At 38.5% G+C, this 20,504-nt stretch overlaps 1 protein-coding gene across 2 annotated transcripts in view; it reads right to left on the bottom strand.

Annotated features, from left to right (window-relative positions):
* Positions 1–20,504, bottom strand: part of ap2b1 (adaptor related protein complex 2 subunit beta 1) — a 53,390-nt gene that overhangs the window by 24,283 nt on the left and 8,603 nt on the right. For both annotated transcript variants that reach the window (NM_203875.1, XM_012956660.1), the window contains 8 exon segments: positions 1,199–1,364; positions 1,787–1,902; positions 3,530–3,625; positions 3,775–3,895; positions 8,502–8,723; positions 9,118–9,308; positions 18,234–18,479; positions 18,817–18,952. In NM_203875.1, coding sequence (NP_989206.1) covers positions 1,199–1,364; positions 1,787–1,902; positions 3,530–3,625; positions 3,775–3,895; positions 8,502–8,723; positions 9,118–9,308; positions 18,234–18,479; positions 18,817–18,952 — 1,294 coding nt within the window.

Raw genomic sequence — 20,504 nt, 5'->3', positions numbered from 1 at the left:
GTTCTAATGATGAAGCAGAAAGGGCTGACTAATAAATCTCTGTTATGATCTGCTTCACTAACTTACAGTTAAATTACTCCCACGACAAGCCATAATCCTTTTCTTGCACACAATCTAATCTGAAACAATTGTATTATTGTGCATTGCATTTGGAAGATGTACAGGCATTTAATAAAACCTATTCTGAAAGTACCTCCAGCACTGATCATTAACCATCCTCTTGTTTAAAAGCTTATGGCACATATGGGATTTTCTCTGCATGGCATTTTGACGATTCAGTGCCCCTTTACCCCTTATGTGTGTGAATAGCAAGGATTCTGACTGTTACTGCACACAGAACAGACCTTGGGCACAATATGCACACATGAGCATTTTCTAGCTGAAAACTTCTGTATGTACATTGGCAGTGCACACACATACTGGGCAGAGGGCCATAAGGACTTTTTCTCCACTGGTGTAAAGAACACTGACTCCCTCCACATCTGTGCACACTGACAGGACTAGAAACTGAATATGACCAAAGAGCATATTTTACATGTGCCATAGGCCTAAAAATGATAACATTTTAATGGGAACTATATGACAGCTTTGGTAATGGTGGTTTTCAGCCAAAAAGCACTTTAGGGGCCATTTAAGGGCTGAAAACGCCACTACAACAGTGTCATGTTTGCCATAGTACTTTTCCTCATGTTTCTTTTAAAAGTAAGTTTGTTGTTAAATCCTACTGGGCTGAGTAGCAACAGAAACAAAGATCGTTAGGGGTCATTTATCAACACTGGGCAAATTTGCCCATTGGCAGTAACCCATGGCAACCAATCAAAATGTTGGGTTCATTGTTTTACCTGCAGCTGGCTAAAAAAAAAGCCAATCGCTGACTGGTTGCTAAAGGTTACTGCCCCCAGCCAAATCTGCCCAGTGTTAATAAATATGCCCCAGTAACCCAACCGTATCTCACCTGTTACCGATATAATAAACTTAGAGGGGGAAAAAAGCAAACAACTGAACTTTTAATTTTTTATTTGGCAAATCTAAAGATCATGGATTTAGTGATAAAAATGCAATAGTAATAATTAGATGCCTGAGTTAAAATTGTCTTGAACCATAGCATCTACAGTATTACCCTCCATAGAAGCAGTCTCACCTTAGAAAAATCATATTTGGCCACTAGGGCTTTAAATGGCCAGCCCCCAAAAATTACCTGTGTACTCTCATCGTGAAATCCCTCCAAGAAGCTCTCCAGTAGTTCATCAGCATTGTCAATACGTTCTGCATATTCACCAACAATCCAGATCATGGCACCACGGGCATCTGGCTCATCCAAGGAATCCAGATTCTCACACAGTGTGGCAATTATACTTTCATACCTGGGAAAAACATAGATAAGGTAGCATTTCAAGGTCCTTAATTTTAAGGAAATTTTTAAGGAAGGTTCTTAATTTCAGTGGAAGTCATTTGTAAAAAGGGAAACACTTTAAGCAAACCCCAGCACCCATATTATGGAATGTTGTAACTGCACACTTTTAGGTACATAAGTAATGTACCTGGCAGTGCTTGAAATGCTAATATCAGCAAAACAGTTTTATAAAATCAATTAGAAAATACTGATGGGCAAACCTTTCACTTAATGTCAATTAAAATCCTTGTGGGTCATCTGAAGATAATGTCAGCAACATTTACTGACACTGTTTATTGAGCATGTTCAATTGTATCTGTAAGGTGTGTTCCTGGGATCTGTACTGTCAGAAGGCAAGAAGTAATATTTTTACAAGATGGATAGAACACCTACTTGTTAGGATACTTGCGGAAGATGTCTCTGATGACAACAATGGCTTCTTGAACAACGTAGTTAACCTTGGTCTGGATGAGGTCCAAGAGAGTGCTCACACAGCGCTCTGCAGATTGCTAATTTTCCAGAAACACAAAAGACAAAGGCACCACTTAAAGGAACAGTAACATCAAAAAATTAAAGTAATTAAAATATAATGTGCTGTTGCTCTGCAAAAAACTGGTGTTTTTGCTACAGAAAAGCTACTATATAAATAATCTGCTGTGTAGCCATGGGGGCAGCCATTCAGGGTGGAAAAAAGGAGAAAAGGCACAGGTTACATAGCAGATAACTAGTAGCTAAGCCCCATATTATGGGGGTTTATCTGTTATCTGCTAAGTAACCTGTGCCTTTTCTCCTTTGAATGGCTGCCCCCATGGCTACACAGTAGCATACTTATATAAACCATAGTAGTCTTTCTGAGGCAAACACATCAGTTGTAGCAATGCAGGGCAACAGTACATTATATTGTTATTACTTTTATACACTTTCAATTTTTGGTGTTACTGTTCCTTTAACAGTATTATCAGCTCTATGTTACTATGTACTATGCACTTTTTGTATGGACATGTTTTTAGCATTTTATGCTGATTCAATAAAAGTTGAACGATTAAAACATTAATTGAAATGCATTGCATCCATGACTGGTGTGTGCATAAATTGATGTATTCACTTAAGAAATAAGTAGCCTCAGGGATACGCACTGTCCTTTAGGATTGCCTAAATAATATATACTAGGGATGCACAGAATAAAGTAAAGTGGATTAAGTGCTCACCTGATATTGAAAAAGAGAACACAATAATGAAGTTGTAATAGCAGAAAATGCCACTCTGGGCAAATAATACTAATAGGAAGCATAACATTTAAAAAAATTACTCTAAACAGCCTCCAGAATTACCTACCTTTGTCCCAGCATTCTGTCTGACCTGGTTCCTCAGTTAGACTTTAATCCTTTCCTTTGCTTCCTTGTGCAGAGTGAAGCCCCGCCCCCACTTCCTGTTCAGGTCTCTCATGAAAAAAAAAAAAAAAAACCTTTGCTAATGCACAGACTGGCTCCTGCTGCCTCCAGGTATGCGCAGAAGGCTCTTCACTCCGACAACGTTGTTGAATTGAAGAGAGAACTGAACGGGAAGTGGGGGCAGGGCTTCACTCTGCAAAAGGAAGCAAAGGAAAGGATTAGAGTCTAACTGAGGAACCAGGTCAGACAGAATGCTGGGACAAAGGTAGGTAATTCTGGAGGGTGTTTAGAGTAATTTTACTGATAGTGATACTAACACAAAAAAACTACTTTTTAAAATATGAATCTACATAAAAAGTTCCCTATAGTTCATGTTGACCATTTGTTGCTGATAGACCTGCTTCTGTAAGTAATTGTTACTTGAAGTTCCTAAACCTGACTGTTTTGCCAACCTGACTGTCCCTTCTCAGCCTGTCAGTTATAGCTTCTAATGCTAACGGCCTACTGCTGCACAAATATGGCCGCCCCCTCATAGAGGAACATGGGGGATCAGATAGGGAATGTCAAAGCATCTGACAAATACTTATGGCAAAATTATAAATAAAATGCAAAAGACAGTGTTATGAAAGATGTAAAAAAGGGTTCATTTCTGGTGTTAGTATCCCTTTAAAGCCACCATATAAATAAACATCCTCTAAAGACTTCACAAAACTTCAGCTGATCCATTCTCACTAAATAATCTCACCTCAACTTTAATGGCACAGCGTCCTATGGCACGAACAGCCTTTCTAACAAAATCAACATCCACCTCTGTGGCATATTCCTTCAGCTCAGCCAAGACCTACAACATGAAAGAAAAATGACAAACAAATATACATATGGTGTCAAATGTCAGGTTTTAAAAACCCTAAAATATTTTTAAGAAATGGCAACAGGTTCAGAAAACATATTTAGTTTCATAAAAAGGATCATAAAGCACAAGCTACTGACCTGAGCAATGTTAGCCTGTGATGCCAGGCGAATCATTATATCCAGTTTCTCCAGTTTGACATAAATCGGATCATTGTACTTTACAAAGAAAACTTTAATTTCTTGTTTTAGAATTTCAGGTCTGTAGAAAGAGGCAGTGCACATGGTTAACCAGAACCCAGCTTACCTTTACATATATAATGTATATAAAAGCAAGTACACACCATTAGGAGATTCACAAAATTAACTCATAGGTGCACTTACCAAAAGCACAAACATCATAGTACAAGTTAAAGAATGGATGGCAGGTAAAAACTGTGGACCTGTGTGAATGCTAGTATCCCATCTATGCTAGTATAGTAGTCAATGGCTACTGAACAGGGTGCAGGTGAGCATTTTCTCCTTCAGCAGTGTCAGACTTGGGGTGGGGAGTCCCCCACCCAGCTGTGAGCTTCTCTACCAGGGATCAGGACTAATCAGGACTAACTATTTTTTGTCATTGTAAAGTTGGGCTATTTTCACCCCTTCCTTCATAAACAGGGCAATTTGTTCAGAGTTCCCTAACTATCTAACAAACAACCCCCTCCCTTTTCTAAGCAGCAGCATTCCAACATTTCATTATCAGGGGCTTCTTAGTGGACTAAAGGTGGCCATACACGCACCGATATTATCGTACGAAACCTCGTTTCGTACGATAATCGGTGCGTGTATGGTATGTCAGCGAGCCGACCGATGTCGCAGGAAGCTGCTGAAATCGGTCGGCTTGTCGATCGGCCAGGTTAGAAAATTTTGATCGGGCGCCATAGAAGGCGCCTGACCAAAATTCTCCCTTCAGAGCTGAATCGGCAGAAGGAGGTAGAAATCCTATTGTTTCTACCTCCTTACCTGCCGATTCAGCCCTGAATGGTGTGTGGCGGATCTGACGATGTTTCGTGCGACCGATGGTCGTACGAAACATCGTCGGATCGCCACGTGTATGGCCAGCTTTATAATTAGTTTTATCAGCTCCTCTGAAGTTCTTTGGGATCAGGAAGTAATAGTAAGTCACAGGAAGTGCTAAACTGAAAAAGTGCTAAAGTGAAACTGGCTTCATATTTTTGTTTTGCCAAAAAAAAACAACCCAGAAACCATAGATATTTCTTAATTAAAACAATAGGGAAAAATATGTTCAGAACATGTACTATTCATTAAGGTCATGGTGAATAGGTGTGTATAATGTCCCTTTAACAATTTATATACACAAATGCAAAAGGACCCAAGAGCCCATGTACATCATATGATCCAGGGACCAACACAGTCATAGATTGTTTATTTTGCTTACATACATACTACTCAACTCTATATTTGGCCAATTCACACTTCATTTGTTGCTCCATTTTATGTAAAAAATATAATCATATATTCCCATGGGGCCCCCACAAGTCTGGGTTAAGATGAAGCTCACATGCCATACATGTCTGCTTTGACTTTCGTGTGAATTTATGCACTAGGGTTAATCTGTTTGGAACTGGGTTCACAATATTATTGTAGATTACGTCTATTATACATATATAAAACCCTATTACCCGATCCAAATCGTTATTGGTCTCTTTGCTTTAAGCAGGACAAAAAGTGGGCCATTACAGTTAGGCAGACAAGAAACATGATGGTTGGCAAACTCACTTTGTTAATAAATTGGCCAGCTACTATAGCATGTGTGAGACCATTCTAAGTGACTAATATGGATCATAGTAAGCAGTTAGGATGCAGGTAAGGGGTGTTTCAGTGTCTTATATGAGGAGACAATATACATGAAAGTGAAACAGCATGTAGTGTATGAATAAGCATGTACTGGTATTTAGGAGATGGTACAGTTTCACTGTATATGTAGGAATAACTATGTTTAGTTGGAGTTTGAATCGTCTTGCTCTATCTCCAAAGGGTTTGAATGTTCTCGTGTCTGCCTGGGTTTCCTCCCTCACTCAAAAAACATTAAATTAACTGGCTCTTTATAGTTACTTATACAGTGGCTTGCAAAAGTATTCGGCCCCCATGAACTTTTCCACATTTTGTCACATTACAGCCACAAACATGAATCAATTTTATTGGAATTCCATGTGAAAGACCAATACAAAGTGGTGTACGCGTGAGAAGTGGAATGAAAATCATACATGATTCCGAACATTTTTTACAAATAAATAACTGCAAAGTGGGGTGTGCGTAATTATTCAGCCCCCTTTGGTCTGAGTGCAGTCAGTTGCCCATAGACATTGCCTGATGAGTGCTAATGACTAAATAGAGTGCACCTGTGTGTAATCTAATGTCAGTACAAATACAGCTGCTCTGTGACGGCCTCAGAGGTTGTCTAAGAGAATATTGGGAGCAACAACACCATGAAGTCCAAAGAACACACCAGACAGGTCAGGGATAAAGTTATTGAGAAATTTAAAGCAGGCTAAGGCTACAAAAAGATTTCCAAAGCCTTGAACATCCCACGGAGCACTGTTCAAGCGATCATTCAGAAATGGAAGGAGTATGGCACAACTGTAAACCTACCAAGACAAGGCCGTCCACCTAAACTCACAGGCCGAACAAGGAGAGCGATGATCAGAAATGCAGCCAAGAGGCCCATGGTGACTCTGGACGAGCTGCAGAGATCTACAGCTCAGGTGGGGGAATCTGTCCATAGGACAACTATTAGTCGTGCACTGCACAAAGTTGGCCTTTATGGAAGAGTGGCAAGAAGAAAGCCATTGTTAACAGAAAACCATAAGAAGTCCCGTTTGCAGTTTGCCACAAGCCATGTGGGGGACACAGCAAACATGTGGAAGAAGGTGCTCTGGTCAGATGAGACCAAAATGGAACTTTTTGGCCAAAATGCAAAACGCTATGTGTGGCGGAAAACTAACACTGCACATCACTCTGAACACACCATCCCCACTGTCAAATATGGTGGTGGCAGCATCATGCTCTGGGGGAGCTTCTCTTCAGCAGGGACAGGGAAGCTGGTCAGAGTTGATGGGAAGATGGATGGAGCCAAATACAGGGCAATCTTGGAAGAAAACCTCTTGGAGTCTGCAAAAGACTTGAGACTGGGGCGGAGGTTCACCTTCCAGCAGGACAACAACCCTAAACATAAAGCCAGGGCAACAATGGAATGGTTTAAAACAAAACATATCCATGTGTTAGAATGGCCCAGGCAAAGTCCAGATCTAAATCCAATGGAGAATCTGTGGCAAGATCTGAAAACTGCTGTTCACAAACGCTGTCCATCTAATCTGACTGAGCTGGAGCTGTTTTGCAAAGAAGAATGGGCAAGGATTTCAGTCTGTAGATGTGCAAAGCTGGTAGAGACATACCCTAAAAGCCTGGCAGCTGTAATTGCAGCAAAAGGTGGTTCTACTAAGTATTGACTCAGGGGGCTGAATAATTATGCACACACCACTTTGCAGTTATTTATTTGTAAAAAATGTTTGGAAATATGTATGATTTTCGTTCCACTTCTCACATGTACACCACTTTGTATTGGTCTTTCACGTGGAATTCCAATAAAATTGATTCATGTTTGTGGCTGTAATGTGACAAAATGTGGAAAAGTTCAAGGGGGCCGAATACTTTTGCAAGCCACTGTACTAAGCTTCATTGGGACAGGGACTGATCTGAATATTGACTCACAGCTTAAGGTCAAAAGTCTACCTTTGGTGTATAAGTAGTATGAAATAATGATCTTTTAAGGATATCTTTCTCATAAAATATACTTTTTAGCTTTAAATACTATTTGTGATTTCTTAACACCACAGCTAAATTAAACATACATAACTGTACTGTATTTTTAGTCAACATCACACTGCTTTTCATTTTGCTAACGACATAATGCTTAGCATGCAGGCCTATGGTTTGTAATCATTTTGCAGGCCATTATTCTGTTTTCCAATATAAACAGATGGCAGGAAGGCTGAGACTTAGCAGCATATTTAAAATACACTGCCCCCTCCCTAGATATTTTCAAATGTCAGAGATGCTTTATTGTCACTTACTATTATGCCTGTTTAATAATCCATGATTTAAGTAAATTAAACACTGCAACCCTTGCTTTTCTAGTTTATGATGGCAGATTAATGCTAACAGACCTTGCAGAAGGGGAAATGTTGCAGAATAAAATGTCAGTAACAGGTTAGCAGTGCAGCTTAAAAAGAAACAGTTATCAAGGTAAATTGTACAGAAAGGAGTAAAACTACGTGTATAGCTCAGCTCTGTCAAAATGTATCCCATCCAAGCCCCAGTATGTTACATGTGCATGCTTCCCAGGTCAGCCATCTGAAAAATTTGTGGATACAATTGCTGAATGGAGCAATGGCACACAGGCAATTTTGAACTTTTCCTCCACCTAGCTCATTGGGCAGATAAGAAAAAACAATCAATGTTGCCCCACAATTAAATTGTCTATAAGGACATAGTACACTTGATAAAACAATATTCACCTGTCATGAAGGTCTATATGCTAATTAAATATATATGACCACAACAACTGCTTTGTTGATATGCTGTTTGGACACCTTACATACTTAACTAATTTCATCCATGATTCTTAATAGATTTACTCCATTGTCTCCTGTTTATCACTAATACTTTACTCAAATGATACCTGAATGGCATAGTCAGTAAGGGCATTCTTCTTTTGCTAAAAAATCAATAGCAGTTTCAAATATGTACTTTATGTTATATGAGTAATAAAAATAAATAAGAAAGAGTATTTCCCTAAAATTTACCTTTTCTGTACAATAAGGTTGATGTTCCGAAGTGCTACATACTGCACCTCAGGCTCGCCAGACAGCAAAGTAACCAAAGGGGGAGCCAGTTTTTTCAACAGCATAGTATAGTAATCAGAGTCTTTAGGCAGCAACTCTAGGAATTTCATTAAGACTTTGACAGCAGACAGCACCACAGCAGAGTTGGCATGAGACAACCGAGGAGTGACACGTTCACAGATACTGCATAAACAAAAGTTAAAAGGAACAATAAAGAAATGCAAAAAAAAATGAGACAGTAAATACAGGGTCATTTTATTAAAACACTATTTATTTTATATTGAGTAACAAATATATAGTGAACTATGGAAATAGTAAAAATGTAAACTGGCCTTTAAAAGAAGAATTAAACCCAAGATCAGTGGAGGGTTGGAATTTGTTAGGTACGCATCTAGTGATTTTGATCACTAACCTAGGACATGGTGCTCCTATTCTTTTAACAGATCTTTTGTCAAGCCTTTTTTTTTTTTTTTTAAAAAAAGGGGACAACGCAGTCAGGGGGTACATGAGAGACAGTCCCACTGAAACTACGATGAGTGGGCAAATTCATCCATATGCCAGAGGGGATGATACATACCTCTGCGCCTCCCTCTCATCCTTAGGATTATAATTAGATAAACAGTCCAAGATGAAGATCTGGCCCCACTCAGTGCATTCATTCAGAGCAGTCAGCAGTTTGTTGATGTTCTGGGGATTCAGGTCCAACAGATTACTGTTTGGGTGTGACTCGCTGATCTCTGACAGTGCAGCTACTGCATTGGCTACCACCTGACAGCAAGGAAAAAATTAGAAGCATTATTGCAAGTGATAAGTAAGATTAATAAATTAACTTGAGGACACAATCCACTGTATAACATTTTCAGAAAAGAAAAAGAACTTATGTAAACAGTCCTATACAGGCATAACTGAGAATAATTTGGGAGTCTGCTAACAGCCCCTGTGGAGATTTGAAACCTGCCCGACACCTGATCACATGTTCTTGAAGTCTGGGTGGCTAGAGCCATTTGCAGTTTTGCCTTCTTGTGTTGGATGCATTCTAGCCTTATTGTCTATAATGTTATAAAAATAAAGCAAAATAAGCTAAGGAGAAGGGGTGCTTACAGTTAGCGAAAAATAAAACACTACTTGTCTGGAACTTGTCTGAAGGAGATTTAGTAGTTACTAGTTACTGGTGGACTGGGCCAAAAACAGATTCTAATGGGTGATGGGCCAAAATTAAGATTACCTTCCTATTGGTCATGTACTCACACCATCTGTGATGCCATCACACTAGGTTAAACCTCTAGAGAATTGCGTTTAGTACTGACAGTATAACTGTTTGTTTTTGAAGGATTAGGGTTGTGGTCAAACATATATAGATAACAAGTCTGTCAAATAATTGTTAAAAACTGCAGTTATACAGGATTTGGAGAGTGGGTTCTGACTGGTAGATGTGTAAACACAGTATGTTACAGCAAGGCAAGAAATACAATTTCTGGTGGAATCAAACAATTCAGACATGTACACCTGGGTAAGTTTCATAAGCTAATGCTATCCTTGCTCAAGAATTCTTTGTAGGAAAAAAAACCCATATATTTTATTGCGTTCTAGAAACAATTTCCAACTCATTTAGCTTTATTTGGCATCTGCTCTGCTCTGGCCCAACACAGCCAAGTCAGTACATGTCTGTTTATACTGAGTAGGTAGGTTTTGCAGCATACAACCTCAGTTCAAGAATGCAAAGAAGTACTTTGACAAGCACTCGTTCGGAAATGACACTTAATAAACAGTAAAAAATTAATATATGAACTGTAAATTAACATTTCAATTAAACTTGCAAAGAAGCTATCAGCTCATAAAAGCAGATAGTAATTGATGTATCTATTAAATGCTCCCAAATTCCTGGTCTAGCCAGGCGATGTCTCTAAAGCTGACTGCTGGTGTGACAAAAGGAAGACCGAATAGATGTTCTAAAAGAGTAAATTAGGTCCATTGCCTCAGTAACATTTGAATCTTTACAGCATAACAAATGCAAAGGAGTTATAATTCATCAAATCAGCCGCCGAGTTTAAGATCAGTATGCTTCAATCAAGAACAACATACTGGATCAATCCCTTCAAGCTTCAAATACAAAATTGGACAGAACATTCTCGGATTGGAGCTTTGTAGTCCGTATTTCTCAAAGGGAACAAGGGAAATTCAAAATATTCACACTATGTCTAATCAAGAAAAGAAAAAGCAGACAAAAAGTCATAGGCATTTATTTCAGCAAACCACAAAGGAATTGCAATGATCATTTTTATCAAGGCATATCTGTAATCTAAACTTCTGCTCGGTTATAAAATGGAGAGAGGGCACAGAGTGGGTATTGATTCGGCAACTTCTACATTTCCAATTATTCTTCATTTCCTTCATTCATCAGATGCTGGTCCTGACTGTACTCTGCGGGAGACCGGAATGAGCCTACGAGGCAAGCACTGGTAAGGAGAGCTGAGACAGCAACATGAATAAGAGCTGGGCCTCAGACTGCTTTGTTACTGTCAGAGGGTAATTGGGAAATTAACTGAGTGTGTAATGCAGCTAATGAGGTGTAATGCGCTTCTGATTAATAGGAATCTTCCACTTACCAACCTATTAAGACATTATCAATAGCGGTGTAGGTGGGGGTGTACATATAAGGGAGGAGGCTGAGAATCAAAATGAAAGGTCTGGGGGCAAATGCTGAATCTGATCCCAAGAAATGAGCACTGCACCCTTAACAATATAAACGGCAGCTATCACAAAATAACTGCATGATAGATGAGACACCTAAGCCCATATTCATGGTTAGAAGATGGAGTAAGAAAGGCTTTCCTTAGTTAAATATGACAGGGAGATAAACATACTAAGATAATTCCCATTTTTTCAATAGGAGCAGAATTCAAAATTTCTCAAGGACAAGATGGTAATACAACAACTGATCTTGTTACCTGACCGATCATCCAGTGGCTAAACACGACTGACCATACACAGGGATGGACAAATGCTATTACTGAACAGTTGGACCCAATGCCGCCTGGACAGTAAATGACATTGAGAATATAACTTTATAAAATATATTTAAATCTTTTATAAATGTTGATGTGATAAGAAATAAATATACACATTTTTGTTCACTTTATGGTCTCAGAACTTTACTGATTTTTGTTACATAGCCATGTATAATTTCAGTTCCTGTTTCAGAAAGCGTCAATATACAAGACCTTAGTTTCTAGGACTAATACTTCTCCCTGTACAATATACTCTGTTTGCTCTTCTCACTGGATGAATACACCACTTGCTTACTTTAAAGTCATCAAAGAAAGATTACATCAAAATGCTTGTTCCACTGTTTCTACACACACATCACCAAGGAAACAAAGAGCACGTTAGTTTCTGGCCAGTGAAAAATCTGTAGCAAAATAAATGAACATGTTCAAGTGCTAGAATGCCCCCTTGTGGCTCAAAAATATAATACACTAAAAGCTTTGTGATTTCATTATGTTATGCAGACAGAGCAAACGCATGTATAATTTTCTCTATATGAGTTGCATATTTTCTTCACTTGACTTTATTGTAGTAAACAGCCAGGGATTATTTAGTGAAATATACACATGCAAAGGTGTTGGTTTGCAGCACCCTACATTGGTTCCACTGAATTGTTGCACTATTTGGGAACCCAACTTCTAATGGCACACAGATTAAATCATATAAAGCACAAGAAAGTTGGACCAAGCAGATTTACTGCATCAGTGCTTTATTTACACATGTTTCAGGTTAGCATGACCTTCCTTGTGTTTTATATAATTTACTACTGGTAAGCATCAGGACAGGCTACAATAAGAAGGAATCTGGATCCTGAAAGGCAAGCAAAAGCTTTCCAGAGGAACAAAAACATACATTTAAAGGGGTAATTCAACTTTAACTTGACTTTTAGTATGAAGTAGACAGTGATTTTCTGGGACAATTTGCAGTTGGTCCTTAGATTATTATTTTTAAATTATTTAGCTATTTGTTCATCAGCTCCGCAGTTCAAATTTTCAGCAGCCAACTGGTTAATAGAGTCCAACATTCCTGCAACCAGGCAGTGGCTTGAACGAGAGACTGGAAAATGATACAAAGTAGAAATAACAATAAAAAGGGCATTGCTAAAACTTCTGCAAGTAGAAATTTAATATTCTATCAAATCACTTTGGAAATCTCAAAAGAAAAAAAAACTTAGTTACATGTAATAACTCCTTTATCAGAAACTAGAATCTGAGCAGAACACCCTAGGATGAACCAAGAAAGACAGGTCAGGTTGCATAGCAACCAACAAACACTGCACTCATCCAGATCATCACTTCACACAAAGCCTGCCAGAGATGGGACCAAAAAGTTGCTATGGCAACCTGCTGCTCCTGCATGCAAATCAACACAAATCTTGCAGGGTTACTGTTCTGTCCGCGAACTCACCAAACTTGAATCACATAGTCATGGCGTCAGCCTGAATAAAAATATGATAATTGTTGGATGCCCAGAAGTGGGCGGAGCTGTGAACAGCCAATCAGATTTTACCTATTGACATTCAATGCGGGAAATTCAACCTGCTGCCATTCTCACAGTAATAACGCCGGGGGCCCCAAACTTTGCAGAGTTATGCACCAAACTTTAGTCACCAGGTAACTGCGGTCACAGTTAGAAAAAGTGGGTGGAGCCACCAACAGCCAATCAGATTTTACCTATAGACTTTTAATGGGGAAATTCAACCTGCTGCTATTATCACAGTATTATTGCCAGAGTCACTAGGGGACTGCATTTTTAGTTTTTAAAAAGTAGGCAGAGCCACCAACAGCCAATCAGATTTTACCTGTTGATTTTTTGGTTTAAATTTAAAATGCTACCTGTCTCACACTATTTATGCCTGGGTTCCCAAAATTTGCACAGTCAGTCACTGGCTGACTACGTTATTCAGGGTTAGAAAAAGTGGGCGGAGCCACAAACAGCCAATCACATTTCTTTAATTGATTTCAGTGGGGAAATTTTAACTGCCGCCATACTCACACGTTTAATGCCAGTGTCACCAAACTTTTCACAGCTGGTCACTGGGGGACAAAGGTTAAAGGTAAGGAAAAGTCGATGGAGCCACCAACAGCCAATCCATTTCCACCCATAAAATGTCATTGGCTTATATTTAAACTGATGCCATTAAGTATTAATTCTAATGTTGTTAAACTTTGCAAAGTTAGTCATTGGGTATCGGCGGTTTAAATTTAGAAATAGTGGGCAGAGCCCCCAACAGCCAATCACATTCCCTTATTTACTTTCAATGCTGAAATGTAAACTGCTGTCAGTCCCACAATTTTACGCCTGAGTCGCCAAAAATAAAAAAAGTGGGTTGGGCCACTAACAGCTTCTAATCAGATTTCAACCATTGAATTTCATTGCCTTAAATATAAAATGCTGTCATTCTCACACTATTTATGCCAGTGTGCCCAAACTTTGCAGTTTGTCACTGGGTGACTTCGACTCAAGGTGATAAAAAGGGCGCACACCCACCAACCACAATTCACCTATTGACTTTTATTGGTTTAAAGTTAAACTGCTGCCGTTCTTTAACTATTAATCCTAGGGTCCCTAAATTTTGCACTGGGTAATTGCAGTTTTAGGTTGGAAAAAGTGAGCGGAGCCACCAACCGACAATCATATGTCACTCAATGACTTTCAGTGGGGAAAAACCAGGGTCCCCAAACTTTGCACAGTGGTTTTTACTATATAACTGTGATCCAAGTTTAGAAAAACTGGGTGCAGCCAACAACAGATCAGATTTCATTCAGTGACTTCATGTTTTTCAAACCAACATGAAGTTTGTTCTCAAAATTCCCTTTCTAGTTCTTTTTTCAGTTATCTTCCAGTTTAACATTTAAACATTTGAGTACCATTGGACTCAACTTGATTCTCCATACTGTGTGCTGAAAAAACATAAAAAAACTATCATGCATGCAGTTTAGCATTTATGACCAGCAGCATTGAATCTACAGTCTAGAGCACTTACCTCCATTATATAAAGGCATGTTTGTCCATATACAGTAACCCATAGCAACCAATTTAGATAATTGCTTTTATGGGTTACTGAACCTGGGCAAACTTATAGGGTAATGTAATAAAAAGTCTTAAGTTTGTCCTCATCTAATAACCCATAGCAACAAATCAGGTATCTGTTTTAAACAGCTGACCAGTAAATGCTACCTGCTGATTGGTTGATATGGGTTACTAACAGAGCTGTGGAGTCGGGAGCAATAGTGCGTACTTGGTACCATAAACTAAGAAGTCAGAATCAAAGGATTTATGCACAGAATTCAAAGCCCAGAGATGTGGAGTCAATGTTGTAAAGTTGAAAGCAATTTTGGGTACCTGAAGTTTACGCACTAAGTTGGAGTTGAAGAATTTACAAACCAACTCCACAGCCCTGGTTACACAGGGCAGTGGCAGACAGGGAGATTAGTCTCCCCGCGACAAATCTTCGTTGCTGCAGGTGACTAATCTCCCCGCAATGTCATCCCACCGGCAAGAATGTAAATCGCCGGTGGGATGGCATACCCGTCGCTGGGATTTGCGAAGTCACCCAAAGTCGCCCGAAGTCCACCGCCTAACCCCATTAGAGTGTTTAACTACTACCAGGTCAATGGTATCGGCTATGTCAACTACTAATGGACGCAATTGTCAGGCAGCTGTAGTTCAGAAATATGGACCAATAATGATATAACAACTATCTTGGGTATAGGAGATTTTTTTTTACTTCCCTAGAAAAACAGAATTTCTTCTATGAAATAGTTTCTTTTCAATTTGTAGAATTGGGAATGTTTGTGCAAGGATTTATATTTTTTTCTGGAACCTCAAAAACTGTTTATACAACTTTGTACATGCACCCACCAGAATAAGCCCATTTTAAAAATAAGGTACAGGTATGGGATCCCTTATCCGGAAACCCATTATCCAGAAAGCTCAGAATTACGGAAAGCCCATCTCCCATAGACTCCATTTTAATAAAATAATACAGAATTTTAAAACTGATTTCCTTTATCTCTGTAGTAATAAAACAGTACCTTATATTTGACTCCAACTAAGATATAAATAATCCTTTGATGCAAAACAATCCTATTGAGCTTAATTAATGTTTTATTGATTTTTTAGTAGACCTAAGGTATGGTGATCCAATTTACAGAAAGACCCCTTATCCAGAATACCCTTGGTCCTGAGCATTCTGGGTAACAGGTCCTATACCTGTATTTCACTGATCCCAATATGCTAGTCATAGACCATAACTAAACTCTTTCCTCCGCCATTGTCCCATGTTCACTTTCAGAATTCCAGCACGTTTACAGCCAAGAATCCTTGTATTGCTGTACACCACCTGTAGACTATTAAAATATGTGATGCACAAAATTACTTCATTCACGTTAAAGGAATACTGTTATAGAAAAAACATTTTTATTTTCGAAACAAATCAGTTAATAGAGCTTCTCCAGCAGAACCCTGCATTGAAATCTGTTTTTCAAGATAGCAAACATATTTTTTTATATTTAATTTTAAAATTTCACATGGGGCTAGCCATTTTCTTCATTTCCCTGGGTGCCACAATCATGTTGGAGTGATATCTCCCCTCTCCCTTCCACCCCCCAGCAGCCGATCAGCTGAACAATAGGAAGGTAGCAAGTTAGCAGCTCCCAGTAGATATCAATACAGCACTCAATAGTAAGAAATCCAAGTCCGGCTTGGAACTCCTCAAGTTACATGGGAGTAGGAGAAACAATAGGTTACCTAAAAGCGGTTGTAAAGTGTAGCGCTGGCTCTTTCTGAAAGCTCCGAATCAGGCACAATGCACTGAGATGGCTGCCTACACACCAATATTACAACTAAAAAAAATACATTTGTTGGTTCAAGAATAAAATGTTAAATGGTAGAGTGAATTATTTTCTATGTAAACAGTATAATTTAGAAATGAAAAGTATATCATAAAAATCATGACAGTCTGCTGTCATTACTCAATTCTGCCCTTACTAAGGCCAAGCCAGGTTACTATGGCACACTAAAACAACAACATAATATCTAATAATAAATCCAATCCACAATGCTACATCCCTCAGTCTTACACAGGAATTTGCAGACTTAAAAAACAAAGATTCCATCCAGAAGCAGATGCCCATCATATACACAAACAATGTGCTCTTTCCTAAGCCCCCAACAAAAGCAGGCTTTTTTTAAAGGCCAATCTCTGATCTATTCCACTGTGTGTGCCTGCACTGAGGTGGATATTGTAGTTTTCGGAGCTGTGTAGGAAGCGGATCTGCTTCTCTCAGCCTGACTGAAAAATGCAGGACTAAAAAAAGCGGATCTATGCTCCATGTGACCTTGCCCTTACTACAGTGTGTATGCTGATGATATCCAAATATATTTAGCCACTCCTTTACTAAACTTTAAAATTTAGATACATTATTGCTAGCTCTATCTACTTGGATGAATCAACACCATCTAAAATTGAGCCTGTGTATAGTCTTTGGCTCTTTCCCCCATCTCTTATCATATCAACACCACGAAGAAAACCTAGCACTTTGTCCAGTGAGAGCAGACTGCATATGAGCAGTGTCTCACTGGAGATGCAATCAGCATATTCAGTTTTTATTCAGTATATATTTTCCTTTATGATTTTGAAAGGACAGAAAATATAAAAATAAATTAAAATTGCTCAAGAGCTCTCAGTATGTTAATATTAAATTACATTTTATATCCATTTAAAACAGTAAACAGGTGTATAATGAGACAATCCAAAATAATGCTGCAACTTGCTGTTTTTTTCAAGCTAATTTTTGTGATTTTATCCAGATTAAAAGACATCTATAAAATAAAAACTGTTTCCTCCACCAGAGACCATGGGTACATACATGAAACTGACAGGCTCTTAGATGTGCTCCTTATTTTTTATAAAAATGCAGCCAAATGAAAATGAAAAATGAAATAAGCACGTAATGAAAAATGCTTACATATCTGTATAGAATAAAAAGGAAGAAAATTGATAATGCGTGAACCACCATTAAATTCCTGTATAATTACCTGCTCCATATCACAAAGGCTGCAGCTAGAGTAAAGAAGGGGATTGTTTACACAGAGGCTTCTTCGTGGATATGGATATGTTTTAATTGTGCTTGGAAGAACCTCGAGTATAATGTGACTTTACGTTCAGTTTCAGATTTTACTCAGTACAAGACCTATTGACGGAACTCATGTTGAAAAAAAGGGCACACTGCCCTCCTATGCAGCTAAAAAACGATTGTGCAACAAAATACTTAAAATCGCCCTGTTTGCCATTACCCCAAATGCAATATGTTTAAGGTTTATTATTTTTTTTTTTTTGAGATTTTGATGGAAAAAAAGATTTTTGTGATGGCAGCACCAGTCATAAGCTATACTGTATTGCATATTCCAATCACAGCTGCTATCTCAAGTTATCTTCCGCAATAAAATTTTTCCTCCTGTGGGAAATGAACAAGGAAACATTCTACCTGCTAATGAATGTGTTGTCAGATATCTTAATGTTCTTACAAAGTTTGTACTTATTAATAAAAATGCATGGTTAGCTTTCTTTACTCCAGCTTCTCTGTTTAAAGTAGAATATAATTTAAAAGTCTTAAGTCCAACTTTTTATTCTGTATATCTTACCATTGGGTTGGAATCAGCAATCAGATCCCTCAGTGAATCTAAGAAGCCCTGATCTTCCACCATCTGGGCATTGATATCATGGAGTTTGGCCACACACACTGCTGCTGTCTTGCGCACGTATGGGTCCTCATCCTTCAGGCACTTCCGCAAAGGCTCACAAAGGTACTCTGTGATTTTATCAACTCGGATACAACCCATGGTACGCACTGCCAGGGCTCGGATCAGAGGGTTTGGATCCTCACAGTCCTAAGTAAAACAACATTTAATTACAGCTACATAATACTGTAAGTCACAAGGCCTACTGAATTCCAAGTCTAACGTGTAAAACTTGATATATAAAACAAAATATGTAAGACAGACTAATAACAGTATATTATATGGGATAACCTCTTCCCAAGTACACTACACAATAAATACACTCTATTGTTCATGCTTCTTGGCTAATAATACACTTAAGTATACCTGACTACGCATTTCTGTTTTAAATTAAATTAAAATGTACAAGATCCTGTTTAATAGCAATATATCAACACCATATCATAGCATAGCATATAAAAACCAAGACGGATAAAATGATAGCCACCTTGACAAAGCTGTTAACAGCCATGATTGCCATGTCTGGTTGGCTTTTAGCATAGTTCATCAGGTAAAGGTAAACAAGTTTCTTCAGTTCCAGATTGTCTGTTTGCATGCAGTTCACCACATCTGGAAACAGGGAGCTGTGGATTTTAAAGAAAAGGGGAAAGGGACAAATTAGTTAGAATACACGGAAGTGCTTTGTATGAGGCCGGTCTATCATTTTCACAGGACTGAATTAAAGTTCTGCATTAAAGGCATTTCAGTTAGCTGTTCTCAGTCTGCAAAGTGTAACTAAACTACCGTATATCCAACTCAATAATAAAATAAAACCACAAATGGGGACTACATATAAGCATAGGTGGGCAATTCACACTTATAATAGGTTTCATTTTTTAAGGAGGCTAAAGGCAAAGACCTTTAATAGTGGAGCTCATAGCAAACACAGCGTGCTTGACTTATGACATTCACTATGGTGTACATGGAAATTTTTAAATGTTCTGTTCACCATATAATATCACGTTTGCATTTTTACAATCTAGATGTTAACTAAGGATATAACATGTGAAGCAACCACACAGGCACCAGGACCAAAGGGGGGGATCAAGGGAAATGTTTTTTAAGGCAGAAGAAAACAAATAATCTAGTAAAGGTGCCAAAGCACAATCTCATTTGTAATTTGTAGGGAAATTAATGACTGGTTGAAGGGTGGGATTAAAAGAAGTGTTGGTGATTGTAGATATGGGATAACAACAGGACCCTGTAACAAACTGCGCACCATGGTCCAAGGAACTTTAGTTCCTCTATTGTCTTTCAAATAAGGATTTTTTCTTTTCTTTTTTTTTGGTTTAAAGGGCAAAGAACATGGCGCATTCATCATATGGTGCACCTGTCCTGAACCATGCAACCCACACTACACAATAGTGTAGTGATATGCTGCCCCAGGTATGGGGGAGCCAGGTTGTACTGGGGAGTGTTAGAGGTGTGGTTCGGCAGAGGAGCCAGTGAAGGGGGTCTATGATGTATGCATCAATTTACATTTAAGTACTAAAATTGACTGAATCAAGTGACAACATGCCTTTTTATCATTGCTACTAAAAAGTGGTAATCCAAACTCTGAGATAACAGTCAAAAAAGTACTAACCAATTTTAGTTAGCATCAAATCAGTCTTTTAATTAGAAGTGACAATAAATCAGACTAGACTGCAGAATTCTATATTTAACAAACAATTCTGCAAAACACAGGTTATAGGTGATGAATGTATTTAATCCATTCAATTTGAACTCTTTGAATTTTCATAGGCCTGCACAACTGAGGAGACAGCTAATCAAGACTTCCATTTTAATAGACCCGATTCTAGTAATATAACTACTGATGCATTGGAGGAAGTTCAAAAGAGACTTGAACATGTAGCTCTGTGATTGGCAAACCTCTTCATTAATTTTCCAGGATTCATTGAAGTCTGGCATGGTGCCAACAGACTGGTGAATTGCTAATGTAGTTCTGTTATTCAAAAAGGAATCCTGTTCTCAGCCAGAAAACTACAGGCCTGTTAGTCCAACATCAGTGGTAGGGAAGCTTTTGGCAGGTGGTAATAAGGGACAGGATACTTGAAAACATTGCAAACCACAATACTATAAGTTTGTGCCAGCATGGTTTTATGCGCAACAGATCATGCCAGACTAATTTTTTTT

Source organism: Xenopus tropicalis, chromosome 2 (assembly GCF_000004195.4).
Source record: "Xenopus tropicalis strain Nigerian chromosome 2, UCB_Xtro_10.0, whole genome shotgun sequence".
In the NCBI taxonomy this organism is placed as follows: domain Eukaryota; kingdom Metazoa; phylum Chordata; class Amphibia; order Anura; family Pipidae; genus Xenopus; species Xenopus tropicalis.
Note: the sequence above shows the minus strand (reverse complement) of the source record. Positions and strands in the feature narration are given on the sequence as shown.